The 27,946-nt window shown below is 29.0% G+C and overlaps 5 protein-coding genes across 7 annotated transcripts; 2 read left to right on the top strand and 3 right to left on the bottom strand.

Annotated features, from left to right (window-relative positions):
- Positions 1 to 1,003: 1,003 nt before the first annotated feature.
- On the top strand, positions 1,004 to 8,570 carry LOC124492513 (brefeldin A-inhibited guanine nucleotide-exchange protein 3). Its single transcript, XM_047055433.2, has 8 exons — positions 1,004 to 1,317; positions 1,381 to 1,563; positions 1,633 to 4,652; positions 4,750 to 6,181; positions 6,260 to 6,944; positions 7,020 to 7,643; positions 7,703 to 8,013; positions 8,069 to 8,570. The coding sequence occupies exons 1-8, from the start codon at positions 1,233 to 1,235 to the stop codon at positions 8,479 to 8,481; spliced, it is 6,753 nt and encodes a 2,250-aa protein (XP_046911389.2). The 5' UTR covers positions 1,004 to 1,232; the 3' UTR covers positions 8,482 to 8,570.
- On the bottom strand, positions 8,445 to 10,914 carry LOC124499085 (uncharacterized). Of its 2 annotated transcripts, none has more exons than XM_075731540.1 (6): positions 10,852 to 10,914; positions 9,616 to 10,099; positions 9,377 to 9,542; positions 9,071 to 9,276; positions 8,731 to 9,000; positions 8,445 to 8,670 (listed from the first exon to the last, which is right to left on the bottom strand). In XM_075731540.1, the coding sequence occupies exons 2-6, from the start codon at positions 10,093 to 10,095 to the stop codon at positions 8,641 to 8,643; spliced, it is 1,152 nt and encodes a 383-aa protein (XP_075587655.1). In that variant the 5' UTR covers positions 10,096 to 10,099; positions 10,852 to 10,914; the 3' UTR covers positions 8,445 to 8,640. The 2 variants fall into 2 exon arrangements, with proteins under 2 accessions (XP_075587655.1, XP_046918902.2); XM_047062946.2 differs by lacking the exon at positions 10,852 to 10,914 and adding an exon at positions 10,511 to 10,603.
- A 1,130-nt stretch (positions 10,915 to 12,044) lies between these two features.
- Positions 12,045 to 14,702, top strand: LOC124499955 (uncharacterized). The gene is made up of 2 exons (XM_047063953.2): positions 12,045 to 12,437; positions 12,526 to 14,702. The coding sequence occupies exons 1-2, from the start codon at positions 12,396 to 12,398 to the stop codon at positions 14,350 to 14,352; spliced, it is 1,869 nt and encodes a 622-aa protein (XP_046919909.2). The 5' UTR covers positions 12,045 to 12,395; the 3' UTR covers positions 14,353 to 14,702.
- LOC124499952 (uncharacterized) lies at positions 14,376 to 17,502 on the bottom strand. Of its 2 annotated transcripts, XM_047063951.2 has the most exons (4): positions 16,818 to 17,037; positions 16,594 to 16,731; positions 15,856 to 16,539; positions 14,376 to 15,784 (listed from the first exon to the last, which is right to left on the bottom strand). In XM_047063951.2, the coding sequence occupies exons 2-4, from the start codon at positions 16,601 to 16,603 to the stop codon at positions 15,000 to 15,002; spliced, it is 1,479 nt and encodes a 492-aa protein (XP_046919907.1). In that variant the 5' UTR covers positions 16,604 to 16,731; positions 16,818 to 17,037; the 3' UTR covers positions 14,376 to 14,999. The 2 variants fall into 2 exon arrangements, with proteins under 2 accessions (XP_046919907.1, XP_046919906.1); XM_047063950.2 differs by having other exon boundaries at positions 15,856 to 16,731; positions 16,818 to 17,502.
- On the bottom strand, positions 17,478 to 19,466 carry LOC124499954 (uncharacterized). Its single transcript, XM_047063952.2, has 2 exons — positions 18,740 to 19,466; positions 17,478 to 18,654 (listed from the first exon to the last, which is right to left on the bottom strand). The coding sequence occupies exons 1-2, from the start codon at positions 19,304 to 19,306 to the stop codon at positions 17,500 to 17,502; spliced, it is 1,722 nt and encodes a 573-aa protein (XP_046919908.2). The 5' UTR covers positions 19,307 to 19,466; the 3' UTR covers positions 17,478 to 17,499.
- Positions 19,467 to 27,946: the final 8,480 nt, after the last annotated feature.

Genomic DNA, 27,946 nt, shown 5'->3' with positions numbered 1-27,946 from the left:
GTGTTCAACAAGAGAGAAAAAAAAACAGTAAAAAATTCACATTTTTCGATCATCATCATTATGAATGTGGTTGAAACGAAATTTGATTTGATTTGGTCTATACAATGTTGTTATATTATTATTATTATTATTATCATCATCATCATTTTTTCAAACATACAAATTGCCATAATGACCATATTAATGTGAATATAAACATTCATTTTTTTTTCGTTGTTCATAATCAAAATGTCTTTTGTTGGAACGCTGATGATGATCATCAACGATTAAGACGACGATTGGCACCAATATTGTATCGTTTGTATAGAGTTCAAGCCAATCATTGAATAGAAAGTGCAATGGACTGACAAATTCACAATGGATTTTTGTTTTCAGTTCCAGGATTTTCTTCCTTTCATTTCATTTCATTTCATTTTTTTTTTTTTTTGCTATTTGTGATGACAAAAAAGAAGAAAATTTTTTTTCGCTTTTCTTTTATTCGATTTTTTTGTTGTTGTTGTTGTTATTATGATCAAGTATGTGCTAACGACATCATCATCATCATCAATGATGGTCATTTCAATGATTGATCAATAATGATGGTGATGATGATGATGGTGATTATGACAAGTGCTGGTTTTCCCATTTTGTCGTTATTGTTGTTGTGAGACATTAATTGATTTTAGCAAACATTCTAATGGTGGATAATATTTTTTTTTTCTTAACGCTAAAATTTTAGCATATGTTCAAGATAATTAAAAAAAAAGAAAAAAATTTCCAAATCGAATCATCAAATCAAATCAGATTTGTCAATATATACCTTATATACAGGGCGTCTGTAAAGTATTGTAGAAAAAAATTCTGGATCGAATTTGTAACTAAATGCTAGTAGTAATAATTTGGGTATAGTCGATAATAGTAGTAGTAGTAGTAGTAATAAAAACTGTTATTACAAATGGCCCATAGAAATGCTATAAATGGTTCTTTACAATACCGCTGCTTATCGAATATTTTGAGCAAACTCTTTTGATTTTTTTTATATGGCCATGTTATCGATCAAGCAACAGCCCGAATTGTAGCGACAAATAAACGATGATGACGATGACGATTCTAGTCCAGAAAAATCTATTCTATTTTTTTTAAACATATGTTTTAGCCATTAACAATTCTCAATTATTATATTGTTATTATTATTATTATTATAAAGTGTTTTTAACAATATTTTTTTTGTTTGTTTGTATTGTTTAACAACAATGGAAAAAATTCTCATTGAAATCCGACATGAATGTTCACAGAACATGTCCACCGATTTGATCAAATATTGTGATGCTATTCTAGGTTTGTCATTAATGGTCGTTTTTTTTGTTCTTTTTGGTTATAATTAATTTTGTCTATCCATAGATTCAATACAGACTCATCTAGTCGAATCGAATCTCGAACAACATGAAAGTCATCTTCAATTGATTTTACAATTGTTCAAAATTTGTGTTGAAAATAATGTATCTAAATTGAATTTGTTGAGCATCGATTTGCTTAAACTTTATATGAGACAAACGAATGAATCGAATAATGATTCATTGAAAGGTTTGTGTTGTCATAGTACTTTACTTTAACCATGTTTTCATTAACATTTTGTTTTCAAATAATGTTTAGAATATACGATAAATCAGATATTAAAATTATATTGCAATATATTCAATAAAAATGGTACCTTAATATCACTTGAATTGTTGGGTTTCATCATCGAAGTTGCGGCCACGTTCGTAACACATTTAACCATTGTACATGTGATCGACATAATTGAATTGTGTCATAAACAAATTAAAGAATATGTTCTAAATGGTTCAAATAGTTCAGCTAATTCTTCTAGTCAACGAGCTTCATCAACGTTACGAAATTTGTTTACAGCAAATAAAAATTCCAATCAAGATAAAGTATTTTCAGCCATCTATATGACAGCCGGTCAAGTTTGTCATTATTTTGTGAAAAATAAAATTGTCGAACATCGTCATCAATCTGTATCGGGTGAAGAAAATAGTAAATCATCACAGGATTTCATTCATCTAATGCTTTATCTAATCAAAAAACTTGAAACTAAAGTCAGCTTTTTGAATGAAGTAGAATTATCACGTTGCAATACAGATAAACATGGTGATAATGAACGTATTAAATCATCGATTAATGAAACTAAAGTTGAAATATTTATACTGATAAAAACATTCAATTGTTTCTATCTGAAATGTATTCATTTTGTTTTATTAACTATACCGGATGCATGGAAACATATGACGAATCGATTGATGGAGGTCATATGGAAACATTTGGCACCAGTTCTCATTCACATATTGAATCCAACATCAATGATTTCTTTGTCGAATTTGAATTCCACTGATTCATCAATGGGAAGTAATCATGGTGAAAAAAGTCAGACATTTTTTGGTCGTGGATCAGAAAAATTGCATCTAAGTTCACCGGTCAATCGAAAACATCATACATTGAATTGTTTAAACTATCAGGAACGTCAATACATGTATAAAATTTCAATGGAATTACTTCGTTTGTTTGGTCTCGAGAGTTCAATGCGTCCAATATTGGAAGCTTTATTCTATAGAATTTTTCTTTTACCACCATTGAAACAAAGACTTGATTCATTAGTATATATACAGGAAGTGTTCAAGAATCCATTGTTGGTTTTGATTCTAATCAGTGATCCAATATGTTTATTTGGGCCTTCCGTTTCCAATTCACAACATTTGGATTTGGTTCAGATATTTATCGATGCAATCAAAGAAGCAATACTTTGTGATGATTTGGTTCTCAATCAATTGAGTTTAGTATGTTTGGCGTCGTTATCGTGTACATTGAAAAATATTGCTACGCTAGAACTATGTGCTGATCGAACTATGAACGGTGACAGCATCAACACGAGTGATTCGAAAATTTTAAATTCTCCAATCACAAAAATGATCTGTTCATATGTGGAACGAAATAGTAAAACATTTGAATCAACCATTAACAATAATAATAATAATTTGACCAGTCGAAGTCATTTACGTTCGACTAGTCGTATGGCCAAATATAGCACACCAAAACCACATGATCGTCATTTTAATTTTTCATCAATTAAAGATCGAATTTATGGTTATGATATGATTACATCGCTTGAATCCAGAATACAATCAAAAACAACAATTGTTTTGTCATCCAACTCGATTCAAGAGACTCAATCCATTCGAACACAGAACGAAAATGCTGCGAAAGCACAAAACAGTTCTAATTATGAGGATATTGATTATCGTGATAAACTTAAAGCTTTGATCTCATCTTCATCAACAGTCACATCATCATCATCGTCACCATCACCATTGGAAAAAAAGAATGATACAATTCTCCATCAATCGAATCATTCGAATAATCAATTACCAATTTCTGCATTTCGTAGTTCAAGTTTTCATCTTTCATTCGAAAATCTTCATCGTCTTTCATCGTGGAATCTAGATTTAGATGTGAATAATTTAAGATTTACAAACAGTGATACTAAATTAGATATGCTTTATCGTGGTGATTTATCATTTATTGGTGATGATGTCCTTATCGATAAAAATTTCGGTGATGATATAATTAGCATGGAAGATAGTTCAGTTTTTGATGAGATATCTACGACTGATTCTGATGCTCACAGTCATAATTATGATGATGCTAATTTTGAATCCGATGATGCTAATATTGAAACATTTGTTATGTCAAAAATGTTTCGCTATCCTAAAGGTCCAAATTTTCAATCATCCAATCTTTGTTTTTTTGAAAGATTATTGGCACAAATTTTCGTTCGAAAATTGTCAAAAATTCTACCTGAATTAGCAAATTGTCGAAATTTGTTTGCAGTTGACGAGGCTATTCAATCATTTGCTTCGTTATATTGTAAAAATTTATACATCAATCTAAATTTATTGATGCGATCAAATTTTGAAAATCAATCCACATTGATCGATTTGGAAGAACAAGAAATTGAAAAACTACGAAATTATAAAGATTTATTCAACAATTTATTCATCAATGCTGATGGTATATATTTAACTACCTATCTGACAATGTTGTTTAATTTAAAATTACAATCTTCAAATTATTATGAAAATGATATGAAAAACAATATACCAATCACTGAAAAAGCATTCGTTGATGATATTTTTGACTATCATATCACCATTTATGTTTCACAAAATTTTTTGGCCGAAATCTATCAAAATGTTTTGGCTACAAATCTATTTGGTTCAATTTATAATGAATATCGATCTGATTTTAATAAATTACCTCTAGTCAAATTTCTAATGGATATTGATATTATTGATCGTAACAATCCTGATGCATTTAAATTATCCGATTATGTTCGTCTAGAACAAGTGGCAACAAAACATCATCAGTTTCAACAACAGCAATCAAAAATTGATTTAAATGATCAACAAAACCGGTGTAAACAACTAAATCTATTGATTAAACGATTTTGTCATTGTTTTTGGGAGCCAATTATTCTTTGTTCACGGCAATCATTGAGTAAAAAGTTTACTTTCCAAAACATGGTTCAATTAATCGAATCTTATAATGTAACCTATTTAAGTTCTGTTTGTTTGCTATTCAAATGTGACAACAAACATTCGTTGGCTCAAACTAAAAATGTAAGTATCAAATAAGAAGAAATGAAAAATGTTCGAAAAATTTTTGTATCGATTTTTCATTGATTCGTCCCCATTTTCTTTTGTTTACCATTCACAGACAAACATCAGTATACAGATAATTTTGGTATTGTTTGACATTTGCGAAAAAGTTGGATACTATAATCAAATTGACAAAATTTATGGCCTTCTTTATCAATATATTACGAAATTTTGGCATCAAAATCCAAAAAATAAGAACGAGCTTAAAAAATCATTATCATCAAACGATGTTGTTCAACAAACATTTGGACATGCAAATTTTTCCTTTGCACAAATAATTGCATTGAAAACATTATTATCAAGTCCAATTCGTATTGGCAGCCGTTGTCCACGGATATGGAAAAATGTTCTTGATCTATGTAAATTTGTTATTGATGTAGAAAACTATACATTTCGTTCTAGTCGAACAAGTTTACTTAGCCGTGCTAGAATTTCAATCAATACGATTCTTAAATCAAATTCAATGTCATTCTCTTCTGGTAATGCAAATTTTGATTCAAATCTTCATGCAGATCATTATCAAAATCTTTATGATCATACGGCATTTAATCAATTTCCCGGTATAAATGAAGCTGAATATTTGAATTTTGAACAACAATTCGATATTGTTTTGAATGAAATTAAAACACGAAAACAAGAACTTGAACCAGATTCTAAAGATATGGAACAGATTATCGAATATCTATCATTATTGGTGTCACAAATTTTCGAAACAATTCCATTGAAATGTAATCTATCATTATTGAATAGTTTCATCTGTGAACTATGTGATTATAGCAAAATGCAATTGATTAAATTGAATGATCAAATTGATTCGATGAATGGATCACAATCAAAACCGATGATGACATTGATCATGAACACAAATCAATGGTCTAGTCAGGATTGTAAATCATTAATGTTATTTCGTTTGGTTGAAGTAGTATTACGATTCGTAAGGAATGGTAGACCATTATTACATTTTATGAAAATATGGCCAACCGTTTCTTCGCATCTGGTTCTAGCATCTACACATAAAGATACGAATATTTCTAAAAAAGCAATAGCTTCATTACACGATATAATCAATGCATTTTTATCATCATATAGTGAATTGGATTTTTTCCATTTTAACGAATCATTATTTAAGCCATATGAAAAATTATTACGATATGAAATGTGCAATTCAGAAACACAACAAGAACTTGTACTATATTCTATTTGTGAATTTGTGGAAGGTGCATCGAAAGAGATACGTTCCGGTTGGAAATCCATATTCAAAGCTTTACGTGGATTACGACTTTCAATCGATGAAACAGCAGCCATGAATACACAATCGAAATTTAATTGTAGCCATCATGTACAGATTTTAACCGATACATTTGAAGCATTTCTACGTACAGATAATTTACATGTTTTGGCATATGCTTCGGTCGATTTTATACCATGTATATTTCATTTGATTCGTAATTTTTCCTCTGAACTCATCGACAATTCCATATCGGAATACCGTAAGTTTTTTTTAACATTTGAAAATTATTATTCATTTACTCACGAAAAATCTTTTTAATTCTCTTCATTATGAACAGAAAATGAAGTTTTTATTATTTTTCTGAAATGTTTGCAAAAATTTTCAAAAATTCTGCGATCCATCAATGAAGTTTCAGAAGATTCATTTATAAATTTTCATGTACGAATTAAAAAGACACGATCACTGGATATGGAAAAAATTCGAGAATCCTTATCAACAATTGATTCTGAAATAAATCTAGAATTTCTACAATTTTCAAACAATCGTCATCTTGAAAATTCACCAATTGAACGGTCAACTTCACTTTTACAAATCTGGTACTTGTTTTTAGATGAATATTCATCAACCATCTGTTTCAGTCATCTAGAATTTCGTCCAATGTTATTGGAAGTTTATTTTACATTAATACAAATGATTATCGATATGAACGATACATTGGAATTTTCTCTCTATTGCTTTAATCATATTGATTTGCCTATGATACAATGTTTATTAAGAGAAACAATAGACAATGATAAAATTGATAAGCTATATATTTTTCTAAAAAGTTGGCTACAAGTATTCAATGATCATGTGATTAAATTTATGTTAACGGAATATTCATTGGATGATGATCAACATATACAAGATAATTTAAATGAATCAAAAAATCTTATGTTACAACAAACATTAATGGTATACATTGAATGTCTTGATGGCAATTATCATGATTTAATATCGATTCTATCATTATCATTGATCAAGTATGTCATCGTTTTTTTATTACATTTTTTTATCTTTAAGTAAATTATTTTTTTTTCTTTATCATTTGACAACAGACATCTTTTATTGTCTTTACATCAAATTTTTACAACAACATTGTGGAAAATATTAATTGACCCATTTCGTATTGCACATCAATTAACCATTCATCCATTAGTATCGTTGGTGAATTCATTTCATAATCTTCCTATCGATATGAATAATGATCTTGAACAGATTAAAATCATTACGATGCGTAATCAATCATTACAACAATCATCTACGTTATCATTGTCATATAATAATAATTATATACAGAAACGTGCTCGACAGATATTTTTTATTGATAATCAATATCAACAACGACATGTTGATAATAATTCACAGAATCATACAAGTGATAATCAACAATTTACTTCACATACAATTATAGTTGAAACATCGACCGGTGTTCAAAAAAGTACCTCATTCAATCTATTTATAATTCAAATTCATAATCATTTAACTTTATTACAAATATTATCATCGTTATTGACATTCAATGTGAAGCCACATTTCACTGAAATGGTTCCATTCTTTTACGAACATATTGATGAAATCTGTTATCAGAATAGTAATGGCGAAAATTCATCAGTTCCTTTATTGAGTCTTCAATGGACACAATATAATGAAATATGTTTTCTTTTTAAACAATCATTTACGTATGTATTATTCATATACATGTAGATTATTCTGTTTATTAATTTTAATTTTCTGATAGATATTCAATGAAATTTGATCAAAGATTTGGCCTGAAATTTATTCTACGACATTTAACTCATTCAAATCTTATTCCAAATTTATTCCAGATTTCGGCATTAGTTTGGTCTACACAATTCTCTGTGAATTTTTTCTTGTGTTCAGATCCTAATTTTAGAAACGAAGAAAATCTTTCAACTCTTGAAGAGCTATTTACAGAAATTGAATCTATTTATAGTGAAAAGAATGACTTGAATCAAAAAAGGGAATCTGCAATCAAATTCAATAATCAAATAATACCAATAATTCAAACAATTGATCATAATGAATCTGGTAAGCTATTTTATTTCCATTAATAATTAATTTATTGACAATATTTAATCTGCAGGGTCGATGGATCAAAAAATAACACGATTAATGCCATCGGATCATGTTTCTCGATTATTCGATGAGTATAGAAAAAGTAAACAATCATTTAATCTATCACATCAGCCCGATCTTCTAAGTACAAAACAAGAATCTCAATCAAATGAAATGAATGATGAACGTTTAGAATTTTTGAAATCCGATCTGTTCACTTTTATTCGAATCTGGAATGGCATACTAAGTAAATGTTTACGAAAACATATCGGTTGTGATCTAAACTCATATCGTTATATGTTACGACAATATCAACAGCTAATTCAAACGATGATTATGATGAATAGCTTTGATAAGAACACTCAATTGGTAATATTCGCTTGGATCGATAAATTGGCCGAAAATTTTCTTGTAAAGAATAATCATACACCTGTTGATTGATTTTATTTTAAGAACAAATTTTTTTATGTATTTAATATCATTATAATCAAATTTTAGAATAAAATTCCATTTTATTTTGATTGAGAATGAATTTGACCAGAAGATGATTGAAAATGTTATTTTATAAGTGAATGATGATCGGCATATGATGAATAATGTTTATGATTTTCCATTTGTTGTAGACATTGGCTATTGATTAAATAGTTTCAGTTAAATCAAAAAAAAATTTATTTCAATTCAATTACTCACTTTTGATTCAGAACCAATTCCCGTTGCCGTTGTTGTATTATTATCGTTGCCCGTTTTCAATGATGAATATGATACATGTTGTTTTTCATTCATATTTACTGGTTTCTTAAAGAAACCATATAAAGTCATGGCAATTATTGATAAAATCACCAAAGCAATGATAGCAAATACTGATAAAACGATCATATAACGATCATTGTCCTCAAGATTAAAACATAAGTGATCAACATTAAACAATTCACTCATTACATTATATGGTCCTTCACATGGCTAATGGAATGAAAATGAATGATATAATGAATGAAAATAATTTTTTTTTTAAATAAGTAAAAATACTAACAGAATCACCAAGTACCGAACATGCCAGATATTGTTGTCGATAGAATAATAATACATATGTATTATCATATTGAATTTCATTATTTGATGATGACATATCAACCGAATCCGGATCGATCATTGCCTTTGGAAATGCTTGATCAATTTCTTTATGAAATATTTCCGACCATTCACCATTCACACAACGTATGGTTGTAAAATATTTTCCTAAAACATTAATTTTAGTATTATATTCATTGAAAATCTCTTTCACATCTACTCACACACACACACAAAGAAAAAAAGAAATATGATCCATAAAACATACCTTGAAAAATAATAGTCATATTATTAAAATAAGTCATGCCATTAATATTTTTGGTAAAATCCACAGATTTCACAGCTCGTAGTATATCAAATTCGGATAAATTTGATGAACTATAAATATGATCATTCTCATGGACAGTGATCAATGGTCCATTATTGTTTGGTAGCTATTAGATGAATCATTATTGAAATATAAATATTTGATGATTAAAATAATGATAAAAATTGAATTTAACTTACTGTTGAATAGATTAACAGTTGATTGGTTGGAACACAACGGCCATTTTCAGCTTTCAATTTAATATTGACAGCAGCATCAATTCGAAATTGATTATTTTCAGCTAAATCAATTTCCGATCTATTCGAATCAATTGTTTGTAGTTTCTGTAGTATTGTTTCTAAACGTGGCTGCCATTTTGTAGAAATCAAATCAATTATAGATCGTTTCGTTTGAATTGTCGGTAATTCTTTTAGATTATCATTCAACATCCAAAAATCATTATCAATGATAATTAAACGTGAACCATTATTCATATATGTTATGGCATCAATTTCATTCACTTCAAATTCCATACATCTTTTTGGATCATTTGATTGTTGATCATTATTATTATTATCGAATGAATGCACTTTACATATGATGATTGTCATTATCATCCAAATGATCCATATAATGGATAAAATTTTCATTTTAATGTTCATCATCATCATCATTATCATTATTCTGTTGATAATAGAAATATATGAAAATAATTTTAGTCACTATAGTAAAAAAAACAAAACGGAAAAAATATGGCACAAATAAATTATTCTTATATGATGTTATTCTTATACGATGTTTTTTATGTAAATAACAAAAAAAAAAATTTAAAGGAAAAATTGATAAAATAAATTTAAAAATAATGACGTCAAATCATGCCATTTTTATCGGATGATAATTGCTGATTAATAATAAAATATTTTATGGCGGCAGTACATATAATAACAAATACATGGATGTATGGAAAATAAACGGCAAAATAAGAATGCAACAAACAAACAAAACAAAAAATAAAAAAAAACTGAAAAATGAATGGTGATTTTTAACAAAAAAAAAAAAAAATGAAAGAAAGAAAATTTATTTGCCGCGCCTTACCGCTTAACAATTGTCGAAGTAAATAATCGATTTATCCCACCCTCTTTTTTTTTGGCAAAATTTAAATTATTTTAGACACCACATATACACCATCATGCTACCATCATGCCACCACCACCACCACAAAAAGAAATGAAAAAGCATTTAAATACAACAACAACAACAACAACAAAAAATCTTGATCACCGTGACAGGTAAATTCTTATCAAAATTATCATCAACTCAATTGAAATAGCGACTATACAATGACTAACACCGACACCAATGTATACACATACACATAAAAACATGCAAGATATTTCAGGTAAATCGGCTATTCATAACAAAATTATTATACACACATGACAACCGAATTGAAATGAAAACTGAATACCACTTCATCCTACAGTCATCATCAGAATAATAAAATAATTATTATATTATGAGCTTTTTCCTTCATTCATTCTGATAGAATTATTCAATTAAAAACTTTGATACAGGTGAATGAAGCTTCGATGAACATATTTTCATCATTTTATTAAACATTTGGAAAACTCGAATTCAAGGTCGATTAGTTATTGGACAACTTTTTTTTCATTGCTTTTCTTTTCTTTTTTTTTGTTCTGTTTTACTGCTGCCATTATTTTTTTTTCGGTGGAAATCTGATGCTATGGATGAACAATTTTTAATAGCATTCTCAATGAACCGAACCAACTGAAAAAAAATAACGAGAAAAAAAAAGACAGACAACAAACGAACAAAGGCAAAAAATAAAGAAAGAACGAAACGATCAAATTCCAAACCATCAAGGTCCTCGTTTTGTGGTTGTCATGATTATTTATCTGGTTTTTTTTTCGTATGATGTATATTGTACAGAGCAATCTGGTCAAAGTTCAAGGTGATAGTAAAGTTGACTAAGACTTTTTTTTGTATATATATGTTTATGGTATTGGTCTGTGCATCTGATTGTATTTTGCAAATGGAGATTTTTCACAAAAGTCTTTTATCCTTTGTCATTATAAAACTTGTATATCCATATCGACAAGTGGTTTATTGCTAAGCAATTATATCATTTTTTTCCATTGATATTGTACATGGATATCCAAAATTGATTTTTATCAACATATAGCAAACAATATATGGCGTCAATTTGTTCGTGATGATGTGAAGGATTTCAATTTGATTGAATCATCATCATAATCATGATTCATTGTTGAAATATTCACATTCATACCTGTAAAAAAAAATACATTATGGCTAATGTGTGAACATTTCAAATAAAAACGGAAATAACAGACTATTTTTTTTCTTTGAATTTACTTGTCAATAATTTTTTAAACAATATTTGATGTTGGCGAAAATAATAATAATAATTTTATTTAAAAACATTCTAAAATAGTCAAAAAAAAAATTTGATTTATAAACAATAGATGGAGTTATATCACGATTCACACAAGATATATTCCAGGATTCATTGGTTACAGCTAAATAGTATCGTTTTGTGTCGTGTTAGTGTATTGGATATATACAATAATAAAAATGTTGTGTTGTTTTTATACGTTGCATGATATATTTGTTTATATACAAATAGATACAAATACAAAATCATTATTGCTCATCATCAAGAGTTGTAAACATTTGAAAGTGTAAAAAAAAATATTGAGAAATATTGAAACCAAATTATTATCGTAATCATCATAATGACATTATATGATATGATTAAAATCATTTTTCCTTAATCATATTTTGAGCATCAATTGAAAAACCCTTTGAAAAAAAAATTGTTTCTTATCCACCGTTTTGAATTTATATATCAACAACAATTATAAGTGGATGAATTCTACATTGTTTTCGTTGGAATTTGAAATTTTGAATCTACTACGCTTTCATACTTATTGAAAAAAAAATGACGACAACACTTTCGGATGAAGAATTTCGTCGATTAAATGTTTGGATATTTTTTTTCTTTGTCAAATTCATTGATTTTTTTTTTTGATTAATTTTTTTGTTTTGTTTTATTTTTTTCAAAAATTTAGGAACAATTATGTGAACTAAAAAATCAAAACTATCAATGTGATGTAAATTTACGAAAAGCATTACAAGATAATCAAACATTACGAGCAGAAATTGATCAACTTCGGCGACAACGTCGAACATCATCATCATCAGCATCAACACCATCAACGACGACGACGACGACGACAACGAATGAATCGACAGAAAAATTGAAAAAATTGAATCCATTTACATTTGCTAAAAATGTAGCCGCTAAAGTTGATCAACGTTTACATCAATTTTCATTGTCATCAACAAATGATAATCATCATCGTCATCATCAAAATCATGATGATTATCAATCAAATCAATCTGTCGATATAGCAATAATTGAACAAAATTACCAGGTGAAAATTAATGAATTAGAAACAAAAATTCAACAATTAGAAATGAAAAATTCGGAACTTTCTAATATCGATACGAATCGGAGTAAATTTATATCCATAATCAAAGAATTGATTGAACGTTATGTACAGGAATCACGTCAACGTCAATCACAGATTTGTACTTTAACGGATTCATTTTGTGCCGAATCAGATTTTGAGCCAATTGTTAATGGAAAAATTGAACAGGAACTAATCGATTCTATTTCAAATTTGGATGATTTTCAATTGATATTTGTGAAATTCATTCAACATTTTGAACAAAAACAGATCATATTTGAAAATGTTTTCGACAAAATTCATAAAAAACAACAAGAATTAACGAATGTGATACAATCAAATGATAGCTGTAATGATATTAGTGAAAACAATGAGATAGAAGAATGTGTCGAAAAATATGAAAATTTAATCAAAGAACGTGATACGGATATTGAAAAATTAAATCAACAATATCAAATTTTGGAAAAAACACTAACAGAATTCGAAACAATCAAAGTTGAATCAGAAAAACAGATAAAAACATTGGAAAATCGTATTGTTGAATGTGAAGAGGATAAAAAAATTAATGAAAAACGAAGTCTTAAATATATAAAAGAATTACGAAAATTGGTTAATAGTGAAAAAAATCGTGCAGATAAATTGCAAAATATTCTGAATCAAGAAACAATCAATACGAATACGAATGTTGATCATCAGAATAATAAAACAGCAAATGAATGGACAATAAATAACAATAATAATAATAATAGCGGTGCAGCTAGCGATCGTTGTAGTAGTACAGGATCATGGACTTATATGAATGATCAATCATCATCATCATCGGCAATTGTTCCTAGTAAAATTGATCCAGAATTTTCTGATCTTGAAATTTGTGATATAAATAACAAAAACATGGATGATATTCAACAATCTTCGAAACAGCAACAGCAACAACAACAACAATCATCATCGAAAAATCGTAAATTTTCGAATGGAATGGCTAAAGAACGATATTTAGAATCAGAAAATAATAAATTATTAGAAACAATTGTCACCTTACATCAGGAAAAATGGTCATTAGAAGAACGTGTCAATATTCTGGAACGTGAATTACAACAATGTTTACAGAATTTAGCTAATGGTAATGGTAGCCCTAATGAAATAACAACATCCAACATACAAACACGACAACAAACATCGCCAACTTCATCGAATAATTCGATATTAAAAATGATCAACTTTATACGGGATAAAAGTGCCGATACACAACAGAATTCTAAACAACAGATTAATGATGTACATCGAAAATTACAACGTATGGTTGAAGAAATATTGACAAAAAATATGCATCTTCAAGCTAATCTAGAGGACATGAGTCGTGAATTGGAATCAACTAAAGATCGTCTTCGTCGTTATGAAGAACCGACAACATCGTCTAAAGCATGAAAAACAATTTCGACAATAATTACGTGAAGATCATATTTTAATGCATTTTATATAACTTTTATTATTATTATTATTATTACATCATTCAAATCAGATTTATGTAATTTCATATTCATCAACATTTATATAATTTAAATAATGATATATATAATTTTGCCATTTTATGTTTAAGAGTGTGTGTATGTGTGTGTGTGTTTCATTATTGCTCATTCAGTTTTGTTTTTCTTTTTTTTCCAACAAGTGCAATCCATAAAAAAACGGAAACAGGAAATGTAAACAATCGCAATATTTTTAAAAATAAAGTGAGAAAGAATTAAGAGAATAAAATTTTAAACGATAATGGAAATAAATTTTTTTTTGTTTTTGTTTTTTTTTATATATTTGCCATTGAAATGAATAAAATTCATTTGTTTCATTTGCTTGAATTTTTTTCAGTTCTTTATAAATCGGATATTGTTTTATGCAGATAAGTTTGAACCTTTATATGGACCGCGGCTTGACCGAATGAATGCAAAAAGAAATCATAAAATATTAAAGATGATAATTGAAATAGGAAAAGGTGAAAATAATAAATTTGTCTGGTGATAAATTTGAAAAAAATATAATAAAATGAAATGTTTTTTTTTCTTGTAATTTTTCCTTATCGTTTAACCTGAAGTTGGATAACGTGTACGAAGATGCGCACCGTAACTAAAACCACCTGGACTACGTGGATTAAATTGCGCCATCATTGGAGGTGGTGGTACCATACCACCCATTGCTGGATTCGATGGTGGTGGACCCATCGGTGGTGGTTGCATCTGTTTGGATGGATCAACACCCATCTGTGGCGGTGGTGGTTGAGTTCCTGGAGGTGATTGCAATTGTGGCATTGGTGGAGGACCACCATGCATACCCATTGGTGTCGATGATGGTGGCATTTTGTTAGAAGCATCATTCGACATTGGAGGTGGTGGCGGATTAAATGGAACACCTGGTGGTGGTCCATGATGACCAGGTGTCATACTTTGTCCTGGTCGCATCATATGATGTGGTTGCGATGTAGGTGGTGTTGGTCCACCGAAACTCATAAAAGATGGTGAAGGTCCACTAGCAGGTTGAGAAGGACCTGATGGGGTAAACGATGGTGGCGGTCCAGACATAGTCGCTGGCCCAGCGTATGACGTGGAAGGAGGAGGAATCGAACCAGGCATTGGTATCATCGGATGTCGATGATAGGAAGGAGCGTTTGGATCGGGATTATATGATCCAGTCGATGAAGTTGGAGGAGGTGGAACTTGAAAATAAGGTTGAGGATTATTAGTGGTGGAAAATTCAGACGATGATGGTGGTGGATTTTGAAGAGGCGGCTGCTGTTGCTGATATTGATTCGTGACAGGCGGACGAACTGGAGGTGCCGGATAAGCTTGTTGCAAAACAGGTTGCTGGGCAACTATTTTAGATAAATAAAGAAAAAAATCCATTTGAAACAAAATATTTAAGTTATTCAAAAAAAATTCATACTTGGTGAGAATCCTTGCTTGTTAGAATTATCTGATTTTTCATTGCTTGTAACGTTTTTATTTTCAGTCGACGATTGTTGTTGATGCTGTTGTGGTTGTGGTTGTTGTTGATGCTGCTGTTGAGAAGTCGGTTCCGATTTAGGAACACCAGAGACATTCGAATTGTTCAAGGGATCCAATTCTTTTGGAGGTTGACCATAGATTTTCGGTTGTTCCAGTTGTGGTTTTTCATTACGATCGGTTTGTGTATGAACTTCATTAGTGTCCAATATAGCTGAATCATTCGAATTATTGGCATTCGAAGATTTTTTATCGCCATCCAAATGCATCTTTTCCAACAACTGATTACATCGATTACGGATTTCAATCAATTCATGACAAATATCTTTGTAATTATTCATCGATGTACGACCAGTACCCGGTGCAATCTTTTCATTGACAAACACTTTCAATTTTAATATACGGCTGTATTGAATGGCAAATGAAAGATCATTATCATCAATAATCGAGATAAGATCATTGTCATCATCACGATATTTGAGATGAATTTCATCGGTCGGTTGAAGCTTGAATAAACGTTGCATCATCAGGATTAATTCATCATAGGTAATCTCATCACCAATAATCGGTATACGGCGGATATCATCTACATATTGAGCTTTTATGATAATTTTACCATTTAGATCTAATTGAGAAAAATCAGTATCATTGACAGCTGTGAATGACGACGTTGAATTACTTGATGCCATTATTTGTTATAACGATGATTTTTTTCTCTGTTTTGTTTTGCTTTATTTTAAATTGTCAATCCGGTTATCGCTTTCGATTGTAAAGCCAATAAAATCAGCAATCCAGCTAAAATGGAAGGGTTCAAAATCTGGTAAATAAAAAAATTTCAATGAGATGAATTCAAATAAGGAATTAAAAAATGGTTTATTATCATGATGCCGGCCGGCATCTTACCCGAAATTTAAGAATCACACAAACAAAATTGTTGAAAACAATGTACAATCGTTTGATTAATCAGCCAAATTCTTTAAGTTAAATAGCAGACAATGATTCGTTTGCGTTGTTGTAAATTTTTTATTTTTTTTTAACAACCAAAAAAAAAAATTGAAATAAAAAATTAATAAATGATGATGATGATGATGATGTAGTGGGAAAACTCAGAGACAAAACGTACACCACACATGAAATACAATACAGACACAAAAACGATCGACGTTGAGTCGACGTGTCTTTTGATCTTTGTATCCAAAAAAAAAAAAAAAGATTTCCATACAGCCATCTTACGGTAATAATGAGAAACGATCTGAGAGAATTTTTATTAGAAAAATTTTTTCCGAAAATATTTTTGTCATCATCGTTCGAAAAAAAAAATAGAATTAAGAATCAAATTTTTTATTTTATTCATTTTATTCTCAAAATTATTGAATCAATTTAATAGAACAATTACACAAAAAAAGATCTATACATGGCACACGCACACACACACACATAGAGAGAGATTCATTGACACAAAAATATCTAATCTCGTGAAATTGACAAACTAAAAAAAAAAAATTTAATGATTGCACTACGTGATAGAATATAGACAAAGAAGAATTTACTGATTCTGGCGAGTATTCCAAAAAAATTGATGTTTTCAAAAAAATGTTTGTTTAAATAATTTGACATTTGTCAATGTTGATGATAATGATGATAAATTATTGTTGTTATTATTATTGGCCAAAGTAGTATTTGAAATTGTTCGTGAATCCGTTGCTGTTGAAATCATTGTTGTAGAAGAATTTTCATTCATTAAATGATCAACAATATTGGCCGATCCACGAATCGTATTGGATGGTGTTATTCCAAATGGAAATGAACCAATGATTGGAAATAATGGACTAGAGGCAGCAGCGGCAGCGGCCGCTGCCGCTGCTGCTGCAACAGCCGCTAAATTTGATGCCAATAATTTTTGATGATGATGATTATGGGTATTTGTTTGTTGTGTATTTGTTGAAAATGATAGACCATTGAATTGATGATGATGATGATGATGATGATTTGTAGATGTTGCAATATTGGGCATTGAAGGAGATGATGAAACCGGAGGAAGAGAAGGAACTGATAGATGAGGATGAGCATGTCCGGTCGGATGATTTATTAATGAAGCTGCCGCTGCTGCAGCAGCAGCAGCTGTAGAAGATGATAAAAATGGTGTCGTCGGAAACTTAACCTGTTGTTGCTGTTGTTGATGATGATGATGAGAATCATCATTATTATTATTATTATTACTAGGTGTTTGTTGTTGATGATGTTGAAAAATTTGCTGAGCAGCCGATGTATAGAATGATTGTAATGCATTCATTTCATCAAGACTTGTTTTGATTGGTTTCGATGTTCGTAAATGTTCATAATTGTTTATGATTAATTTTTCTTCATCGATGGGTGTATGATCATAATTTGTATGATGATCCTGTCGTTTTAATCGACTGGATATTTTCAATGATGATTCTTGTTTAATAATTTTATGACGATTTCGATAATTTGTTGTTGAATTATCAGTTTTAATCGTTGCTACCATTGTTGGCGATATCATTTTCGGTGTTGTTGTTGTTGTTGTTGTCATTTCTTTTGTCAATTTTACAGTTTCATTGATTGATTTTTCTCGATTTGATTTAGTTGATTTATGCATTTCTTTTGATTCAATTTTATCATCATGTAATTTACGAATATGTTTTTTGAGATCAAAATTACGACAAAATCCTTTGCCACAAGTTTGACATTGAAATGGTTTCTTCTCATTATGTGTATGCTATATAGGAATGAAAATGAATACATGAATACATGATGAATTAATTAAGGCCAAAACGAAAAACAAAAAAATTCAGATCACTTACCAAATGAAATGTTAGATTATAAATCTGATGAAATGCTTTGCCACAAATATCGCATTTGAATGCTTTTTCATTATTATGTGTTAATTTATGATTTTTATAATTACCCTTTTGATGGAAACCTTTACCACAGAATTCACATTTATATGGCTTATAACCGGCATGTATTCTTACATGTGTATTCAATGTTGAACTACGATTAAATGCTTTTCCACAGAATTGACATTTATGTGGTTTTTCTGCCGTATGAATAATTTTATGTCTACATAATGTACTTGCTTGACGAAAACCTTTTCCACATACTTTACAAACAAATGGTCTTGCACCAGTATGTACGGGCATATGTCTTGTAAGATTATAATGAGCATTGAAAACTTTACCACATTCTGTACATGTGAATGTTTTGGCACTATTTGTTGATAATGATGATGATACTGCTATTGGTGTTGTTGTTGTTGTTGTTGCCGTTGCCGTTGTCGATGTTGTTGTTGTTGTTGTCATTGATGATGATGATGATGATGATGATCGATTCTTTTGATGATGATTATGATCGATTCGATTTTTTTCCATTGGTGATAATTTTTGATTCTTCTGTCGTTGTGAATGATGATAATGAACAATTTGTTCAATAGAAAATCTTTCTTTTGATTCTCCATTATTATTTAAATTACGATGATTATAATTATTTGTTAATGATGATTGAGCTGATGATAACTGTAATTTTTCGATCGATTGTGATTGTTGCATTATTGATCCATTATTTGAATACATTTGATACATCATTATTAAATTATCATTATCATTATTCAATCTATTTGATTCATTTTTCAATTCTGTTGTTGTTTTTGTTGTTGTTGTTGTGTTCATATTTTTATTATTATTAATTAAATTTTCAATTGAAAATGTTAATCTATTAGAACGATAATTTTTATTTTCATTTTTCATATCAATATTTGTTGTTGTTGTTGTTGTTCCAACAACATCAACATCTTCGTCATCATCATCATCATCATCATTTGGATTATCATTTACACTATCATCAGCCATGATGGATGATTCAGTTTCCTTGTATAAAATCTTTACCATTTTCTTCTTCTTCATAATCATCATCATCATCATCATCATTAACATCTTCTTCTTCTTCAACGACAACAACATCCTCTTCTTCTTCTTCTTCTTCAAAACATTCAATAAAATCATTATCATTATCATTACGAATATTTGGTAATAATGAAATATAATCACTACCATCACTGTTACTACCATCGTGGTCATCATAATCATTTGTAGATAATTGATCAGACATTTTCTATGTTTTTTTTTTAGAAATAAAATATGAAAGAAAAACAAAAACGTTAAAAAATCATTATTTTGATATATATGCAAAATCAATCAATTGTTCGATTTCACCTTTGACACACACTATATACTGTATATAGTGGATGATAAGGTTATGTTTCATTTTTTTTTTTGGAAATTCAAGAAGATTATTATTATTTATATGGCCACTACCGCAATATATATACATAATTAATATAATTACATTATACATGTCACTATAGAGAGTTTTTTTTTATTTATTGTCAAGCACCACTTGTAAATCAATTTACCCTAATTTACTTGAATATAATACCTTTGTATACAATGATGATGATGATGAAAATAAACACCAACACATTTTTTAGTGTGTTGAAATTTGAATGAAAAAAAATTACTGTTATCGATCTCTTTTTTTTCATTCACTTCATTACTGATTATAAACTTCAAGAACATATATACAAATCACACAACAACATAAATTATCTTGTTGTTGTTGTTGTTGTTGTTGTGTTGACCAAAACCAAAACGGGGTTTTGAATCAAGTTAAATTTTTTTTCTCTCTCTTATTATTCATGTTCATCATGTTTCGAGGACTTAACCTTAACAGACACACACACACACACACTTATGGGTTTTTTGGGACGACTTAACACGATACATAAATCTAATTCATAATTCATAAACAAGCGACAGACAAATAAACAAACAAACATACAAACAAACAAAAACCGACTAACACACCACCATTCACAAACAACTGGCCAATGGACTAAAAAAAAAAATTCAAAAGACAACCAAAAAAAAAAAAAAATTCAATTTATTTTTTCTACATTTTCGGGACATTTTTTTTTCTCTTCTTCTTTTGATTCATTGTGTTTGTCATCACTATACTATGCTATGATGATGATTATAATGATCAAATTTTTGCAAAATAAAAAAAAAATGAATGAATCAATCTTCAGGTCTTTTGATCTATACAAATAGGACAAATACGAAAGGTGAGGTTCATTCATATGGTTCTCCAGGTTCTACAGTTGCTTCTTTTTTTTTCTCTCTCTCTCTCTATTTGTCATAATAAAATTTCTGACCTTTGTTTCTTTGTCTTGATTTGTTTGTTTGTCAATGTTGTTCAATCCTGGTTTGGTTGTACTGTTGTTGTTGTTGTTGTTGTTGTTGTTGGTTTATTTTTCATCTATTTTTTATCATTCATTCATTCATTGATTCATTGTTTACATTTAGTTTTTTTTTTACTTTCAATATAGTCAATATTTCAATTTCAATAGAACTGAATTCATTATGAATCAAACATTTCCAAAAAAAATCGAAATGATGTTTGAGCAAAAGTTTCTTTCCTTTTCACTGTTTCTACTCTTTTTTTTTCTTTGATGAAATGTCAAAAATTTTAAAAAAATAAATGGCAAATGGTCGAGTTGACTATGTTTTCGTTTGTCCTGAATCATAAAAAAGTTAATAAATGTTGTAGTATATGATGTTTATTATTCACTCATCAATCAATGATGAGATTCATAAAATTTTTTTTAGACAATATTATTAAACATTATTATTACATTCAAATTTGTTCATTTGTACCATTTTATTAAAGAAAAAAAATGGAAAAAAAAATTTTCATGTTTTTTGCTTGCTTTCCATGTTTTTTTTTTTGGTTTTGTTTTGTTTTGTTTTGTTTCATTCAATGGCAATAAGGGACAATTCACTCGGATTTTGTTTGGACCATTGCTTCAATTATGTTATTAGCATTTTTTTATGTTTTTGTCCGCTCTCTCTCTCTCCTCTCCCTTTCAAGCCCAAGTTTGGTTTTTGTGTGTTTGTGTGTGTGTATGGTAAATCCATTGTTTCATTCCATGTTTTATTAGCAAACATTGGGATTTATGGTGAAATGATTGTGTATAGTGTATATACACACACACACAAAAAAAATGGAAAAACGAATTTTTTTCCATCATCATTTTGATCCAAATAAATAGAAAGAGAATGGTTCATTTTTTTTGTTGTTGTTGTTGTTGTTGTTTGTTGTTGTACCAGCTATTCGGCTCGAATGGATCAACTTTTTTTTTGCTTTTTCTTTCATTTTTTTTTATTCTCTCTCACTCTCTTAGGATTGCTGATCATAAAATTTTTAAATAATAACCGCAACAACACCCTAGTGCAAAAAAAATGACAAATAGAAGCGGTCTACAACACTAGATCATTGTCATTGTTGTTCATGTGAACATTATTGTTGTTATTCAGTATTTTTTGTTGTTGTTGTTGACAACATCTTGTCAACATAGTTGATCGGATATTTTCTACAAAATTGATCAGGAAAAAAATTTGCATTTTTCATTCTTTTTTGCTTTGGTTCCGTTCAATAATTCAGTAGTAAGGATAACGGTGTGGTAAAACTTTGTTGTTGTTGTTGTTGTTCGTGTTGTGGTTAATAATAATGAACATACATACAACACAAGCCACAAGTGCTATATGTATATGTGACACACCTAAAGCCGATTATCGAGTCCATTAGCCGATATATATGTAGTTGATGATGTATCGAATGTTTTTTTGTTTTTTTTTTAACCATTCATTATTGAGATTTTTTTTTTATTTTCGTTTTCATCGTTGTTGTTGTTGTTGTTGTTGTTTATTATCGGTTTTATTGCAACAAAATAAAATAAAAATCTCAGAATTATCAATCCGATACGATTTTTTTTTCTTTGTATTCAAAAAAAAAAAAAATCTTTGATCATCAACATTTAATCCGATTGTTGATATGTATATAGTCGTAATCATTTGCAAAACATATTGTGTTTATGGACCGAACAATCAAACGTATGAATGATATATAGTGGTGGAGGATAATCTTTAAATTTTTTCTGTTTTTTTTTCGCTTTTTTTTCTCTCAATATGGAATTGTAAACTTTTCAGTGGTGGAAAAAAAAAACAAAAATTCCAAACGTTTCAATTTCAATCACAATTAGTGAGGAAATGAACAATTTTTTTTTTGATGTCATAATCAAAAAGTTGACAATTTTATCATTACAAACCAAAAAAAAAAAAACAAGCAAACAAAAAAAAACCATGATATCATCTTTCATCAATCTAAAATCATCGTTATCTTTGAATAATAATAATATAATAATAAAATTACAATTACAATCAAACTACACTACATCACACACACTGTTGTTGTTGTCGCCAAAACAGTCTTGTCGTTTGTAACCAAAGACGAACCTACCAATATATACACCGGTCGGTTGCTTCCAATCCAAAACACTATGTGAAAAAAAGACAAAATCTAATCTTGATCGAAAGATCTTTTTTTTTCTCTTTTCTTTTCTTTTCTAATACCGACGGCTTGAAATGTACAATCAATTATTATTATGTTGATACGACTAACCAAGATTTCACTATCACTATCTACGATTATCACGGAAATCGTTTTTTTTTTACCTGACAAGATCAGATTTCAAATATTGAATAAAGTCATTTCGGCTTCTGTTGGTGGTCGGATATTGAATTTCCAAAAAAAATTTTTTTTTTTCACTTTCTCGCTCTCTCTCTCTTTCTACAATTTTTCTTATCACATTTTTTTTCGTTTTGTATTGAATTGAATTTTTTTTTGTTCATTGAAATCAAGAATGTTTATCGATTTCAATCAAAAAGTGAAATCGATAAACATTGATCGATTGATTATTATTGGTTAATTGAAATTTAATTTAAATTTTTTAAAAAAATGGGAAAAAAAATTTACTTACCAAATTTGTGTTTTTTTTTATTCTATTGTTAATTTGCCACCAATTTGTTTTTGATGATTTATAATTTCAAGTGGAAATATTTTCTGTCAACAAATTTTCGTTTAGTATCGATTATTCACGGATATATGATGACAATGATGATGATGATGATGATGATGATAGTCACAAATATTGAATGATTGATAATTGATTTATTCTTCTGATGAAAAATCACGTTCAGATTGAAATATACAAAAAAAATGAAATAAAAACACTTAGTTGTCAGTAAAAACAGACGAAAATTTAGGCAGAAAACAACAGCATAAAATATATTAGTTTTTAATGAACAAATTATCGATTATGAAAATTAAAATTAGCCAATTAAATCGATGTGATTAAATTGACGTTGATTGAATGAAAATGAAAAAAAAAATTCCATTAAATTCGATAAGAATTGTGTTGAAGAAATCATAAAAATCAAATTCTACATACAAAATTCATTCGGTCATTGCTCTATTATTACTAATTGATGATCAAAAAACAAACAAAACAAAAACAAAAATATTTGACATGAAGATGAATTTAATATTAGGTGCGTGTGTGTGTGTGTGTGTGCGGTGGGCACAACAAGCTAATCAACGGTTCGACGGTTATGGTTGAAATTTCGTTTCTTGTCCGAATCTCTTGCAAATGTCGGTCTTTCGTTCGATTGTTGTTGTTTTTTGTTGTTGTTGTTGATGTTGATATTGTTGTTGTTGTTGTTGTTGTTCAAATCATCGGAAAACAAAAAATACCATAATATCAATGTTTGAAACATTCATATGATAAACAAAATTTGTTCTGATTATTTTTTTTGTGATTCAATTCAAGTTTCGTTGTTTTTGACATCATGTTATGTTCATTCTCTCTCTCTCTCTCTCTCTCTCTCTCTCTCTCTCTCTTTGATCATTTGTGTTTATGAATAAAAGTTTGTTATAAAGTATAGTTCAATCAGGAAAAAATAAAAATACCAACTGGGACCCTATGCCTTTTTTCAATTTATTTGTTTCATCACATTTTTTTTGTTGCTGTTGCTGTTGCTGTTGCTATTGCTATTGCTGTTTGTTCGTTGTTCGTTGATTTAGTTTGGTTTTTCGGTTATTTTCATTTCACGCTTTTATTCGGCGTTCTTTATCATACACACGCTCTCTATCATCATTCTATCTACTAAATATATGGCTCTTTTTTCTTTCTCTCTCTCTCTTTCTTTCCCTTATTTTTCTCACTCATATATTCTATCTCGTTCTTTTTTTTCTGGTTGTTTAGTTCATTTTCATTATGGAAGCTTTATATACAGTAAAACGCTGTCCTTTTACATTATATTCTCTATCATCATCATCATCATCATCATCATCATCATCACTACAATATACAAATATATGATGATGTTTGTATGGTCCTATGTATTATCATTCATTTTATATATACTAAAATATCAAATGTGAATTCGCGCTTCGATTGGCTAATCGAGCAACAAAATAAGTGACAAAAAAAACGACGTCCAAAACAGAACGACCAACCAACCAACCAACCAAAAAACGACTAGCCAAACTAGTCAAAGCATTAGCAAAAAAAAAAAAAAAAAAAATAAAAGTATGTATGTGAATGTGTTTTTGAACTAGAAAGAATACTAAAAATGTTGTTGTGAACACAGCAGGCAGGCAGGCAGTCATTCATTCATTCATTCATTCATCCATCCATTCAATTCAATTCAATTCAATTCAGTTATTTAGTTTATACAGGCGGCAGCGAGTGTGGCAAATATTGTTGTGGTGGTACCATTTTGGATCAAACATAGGCAGGGCCATTTTGCCACACACATACACACACACACACACACATATACGCACAGATGATTCTTCTTCATTATTTGAACGGTTATATTCGTTCATCGAACATGATCGTTCTTGTTCTTTATTATTTTTTTTCTCTTCTTTTCAATTTATATTTGTTGTTGTTGTTGTTGGAACATCAATTCAACATCATTATATTGCTAAGATTTCTTTCAATTTTTTTTAATCACCAATTCATTCGAAATTGACTAAAAAAAATTACAATCTAGAATGAAATCAAAACATAAAAATCGGTTATATATACATTCTGACCTGGATATGATCATCCGTGTTGTACCAAACACACACACATATATGGATTTGAAATTTTTTTTTTCCATTTTCCTCAATAATCATCCATTAGACTGCGCAGTTCTATTTAATTCAACGATAGAAAACTAACGATGATCCATCCAAATGATGATGATGATGATGGCTTTGACAGGATAGCTTTTTTTTGGTCCAAAGTTTTGTTGTTGTTGTTGTTGCTAGAGCTAGACTTCATTACAATTACCTTTTCTATAGTCAGGACAGACTGGAAAGAAAAAAAAAAGACAAAATCAAAATGAAAAAAAAAATAAAATCTGAATGGTTTATGTTCATGTGTGTATGTGTGTGATCGATATAGGTTCGGAAAAAAAATTATTGCCAAATATCCGTACCAAATATGGTGCCAATTTTGTTATACAATGAATGAATCGTTGAATCAATTGTGGATGAATTGTGATTGTGAAATATTTTTTTTTTCATTTTCATTTTACCCAATTTGCATTTTACATTTTCAATATTGCAAATATATATTATATGCACTTATACAAACCATTTTTGTATTTCAGGATTTTTTTCCCAATTTTTATTTTTACCGATCATGATTTTTCATTTAAAATTCAGATAAATTTTTTTTTCTCTCATCGAATCAAATGAATGAATAGCACAATGGATGTTTTATGCTGAATAGTGGTTCAGAACAGCATCAGCATTCAAAATTTTTTTTTTTTTTTTTTTTTTTGGTATAAAAAGATAAAAGATGTATTCAAGCGAATCAATAACAAACAAACAGACAAACAAAAAACAACAAAATAAATCATCACCATCATTATTATTTGTGTTAATTAGTTAATTAAATTTTCTTTATAATTGAATTTCAGGTTAAAATTGCAATTGTTTTTTTTTCATCTGTACATGTTTGTGTGTGTGTGTGTGTGTGAGAGAGAGAGAAATTATATCGTAATTAAATGAAATGGAGAATGATAGAATTATGATTACACAGCACAACGTTTGAAGCAATGAATTAAAAAAAAACATTGATTTTTAATTAAAATCCATTCAAATGTAATCTGTCAGAATTTTTATTTATTTATTGCATAAGAATAATTTTATTCATGTAGAATCTTTTTGGATTAATCGGTATTTTTTTTTATTATTTTGCATCTAACGTAGATCACAACCAAGATGATTCATTTATTCATTGAAATTAGCTTGAAGGCAAAAATAAGAAATGGAGAGAGTGAGTGGGAGAGGACCATAATAACTAAAATTATTATTATTGTAACCAATTCAATTGAATATTCCAGATGTGACATTGCCTGTGTGTGTTGGTGTTTATTATAATCATGTTGTTGTTTGTGCTGCTCACAAATGATTTACGTTGATGATGATGATGATGAGGTCAACCAACATCCAATTAATATTGTACCAGAATTTGATTGCAACAATATTTGATTGCTACAGGCGTGTGTGATAATAGAATGAAAAAAAAGAGTGAATGACAAAAAAAAAAAAGAAAGAAAGAAAAAAAATGAAAAAATTCTGTTGTTGTTTTTGTCGTTATTGTTATATTTCAATCATTTATATTGAAAATGATTTTTTTTTTCATTCTGTCATTGACATTTTTAAATGTTTCTTGGAATTACATTCTCTCTCTCTTTTTCTCTCTCCCATTCACATACATACATTCTATATTTGTTCAACCACGGTGTTAATTAGAGTAACACTCTCGATCCCATCATTATGTGTGTATGTGTGTTTAGAATCAAAACAACAACAACAACAACAACGATCAAACAAAATCTCAACATGATGACAATATTAATTGTGTCTGTGTGTGTGTGTGTGTACTAGACATTCGACATTCGACCTGACCAAATACTACTTTTCATTTGACATAATCGAACACTTACAAACGAGCACACGCTTGTGTGTGTGCATTTATATGTCAAATGCAGACTTATGGATCCATTTTTTTTCTATTTTTCTCATTTCCAATTTCTTTTTGATGCGTTATTGAA

This window comes from Dermatophagoides farinae, chromosome 5, assembly GCF_024713945.1.
Source record: "Dermatophagoides farinae isolate YC_2012a chromosome 5, ASM2471394v1, whole genome shotgun sequence".
Classification (NCBI taxonomy): Eukaryota; Metazoa; Arthropoda; class Arachnida; order Sarcoptiformes; family Pyroglyphidae; genus Dermatophagoides; species Dermatophagoides farinae.
The sequence above is the reverse complement of the archived record's forward strand: the minus strand, read 5'-3'. Positions and strand labels throughout refer to the sequence as shown.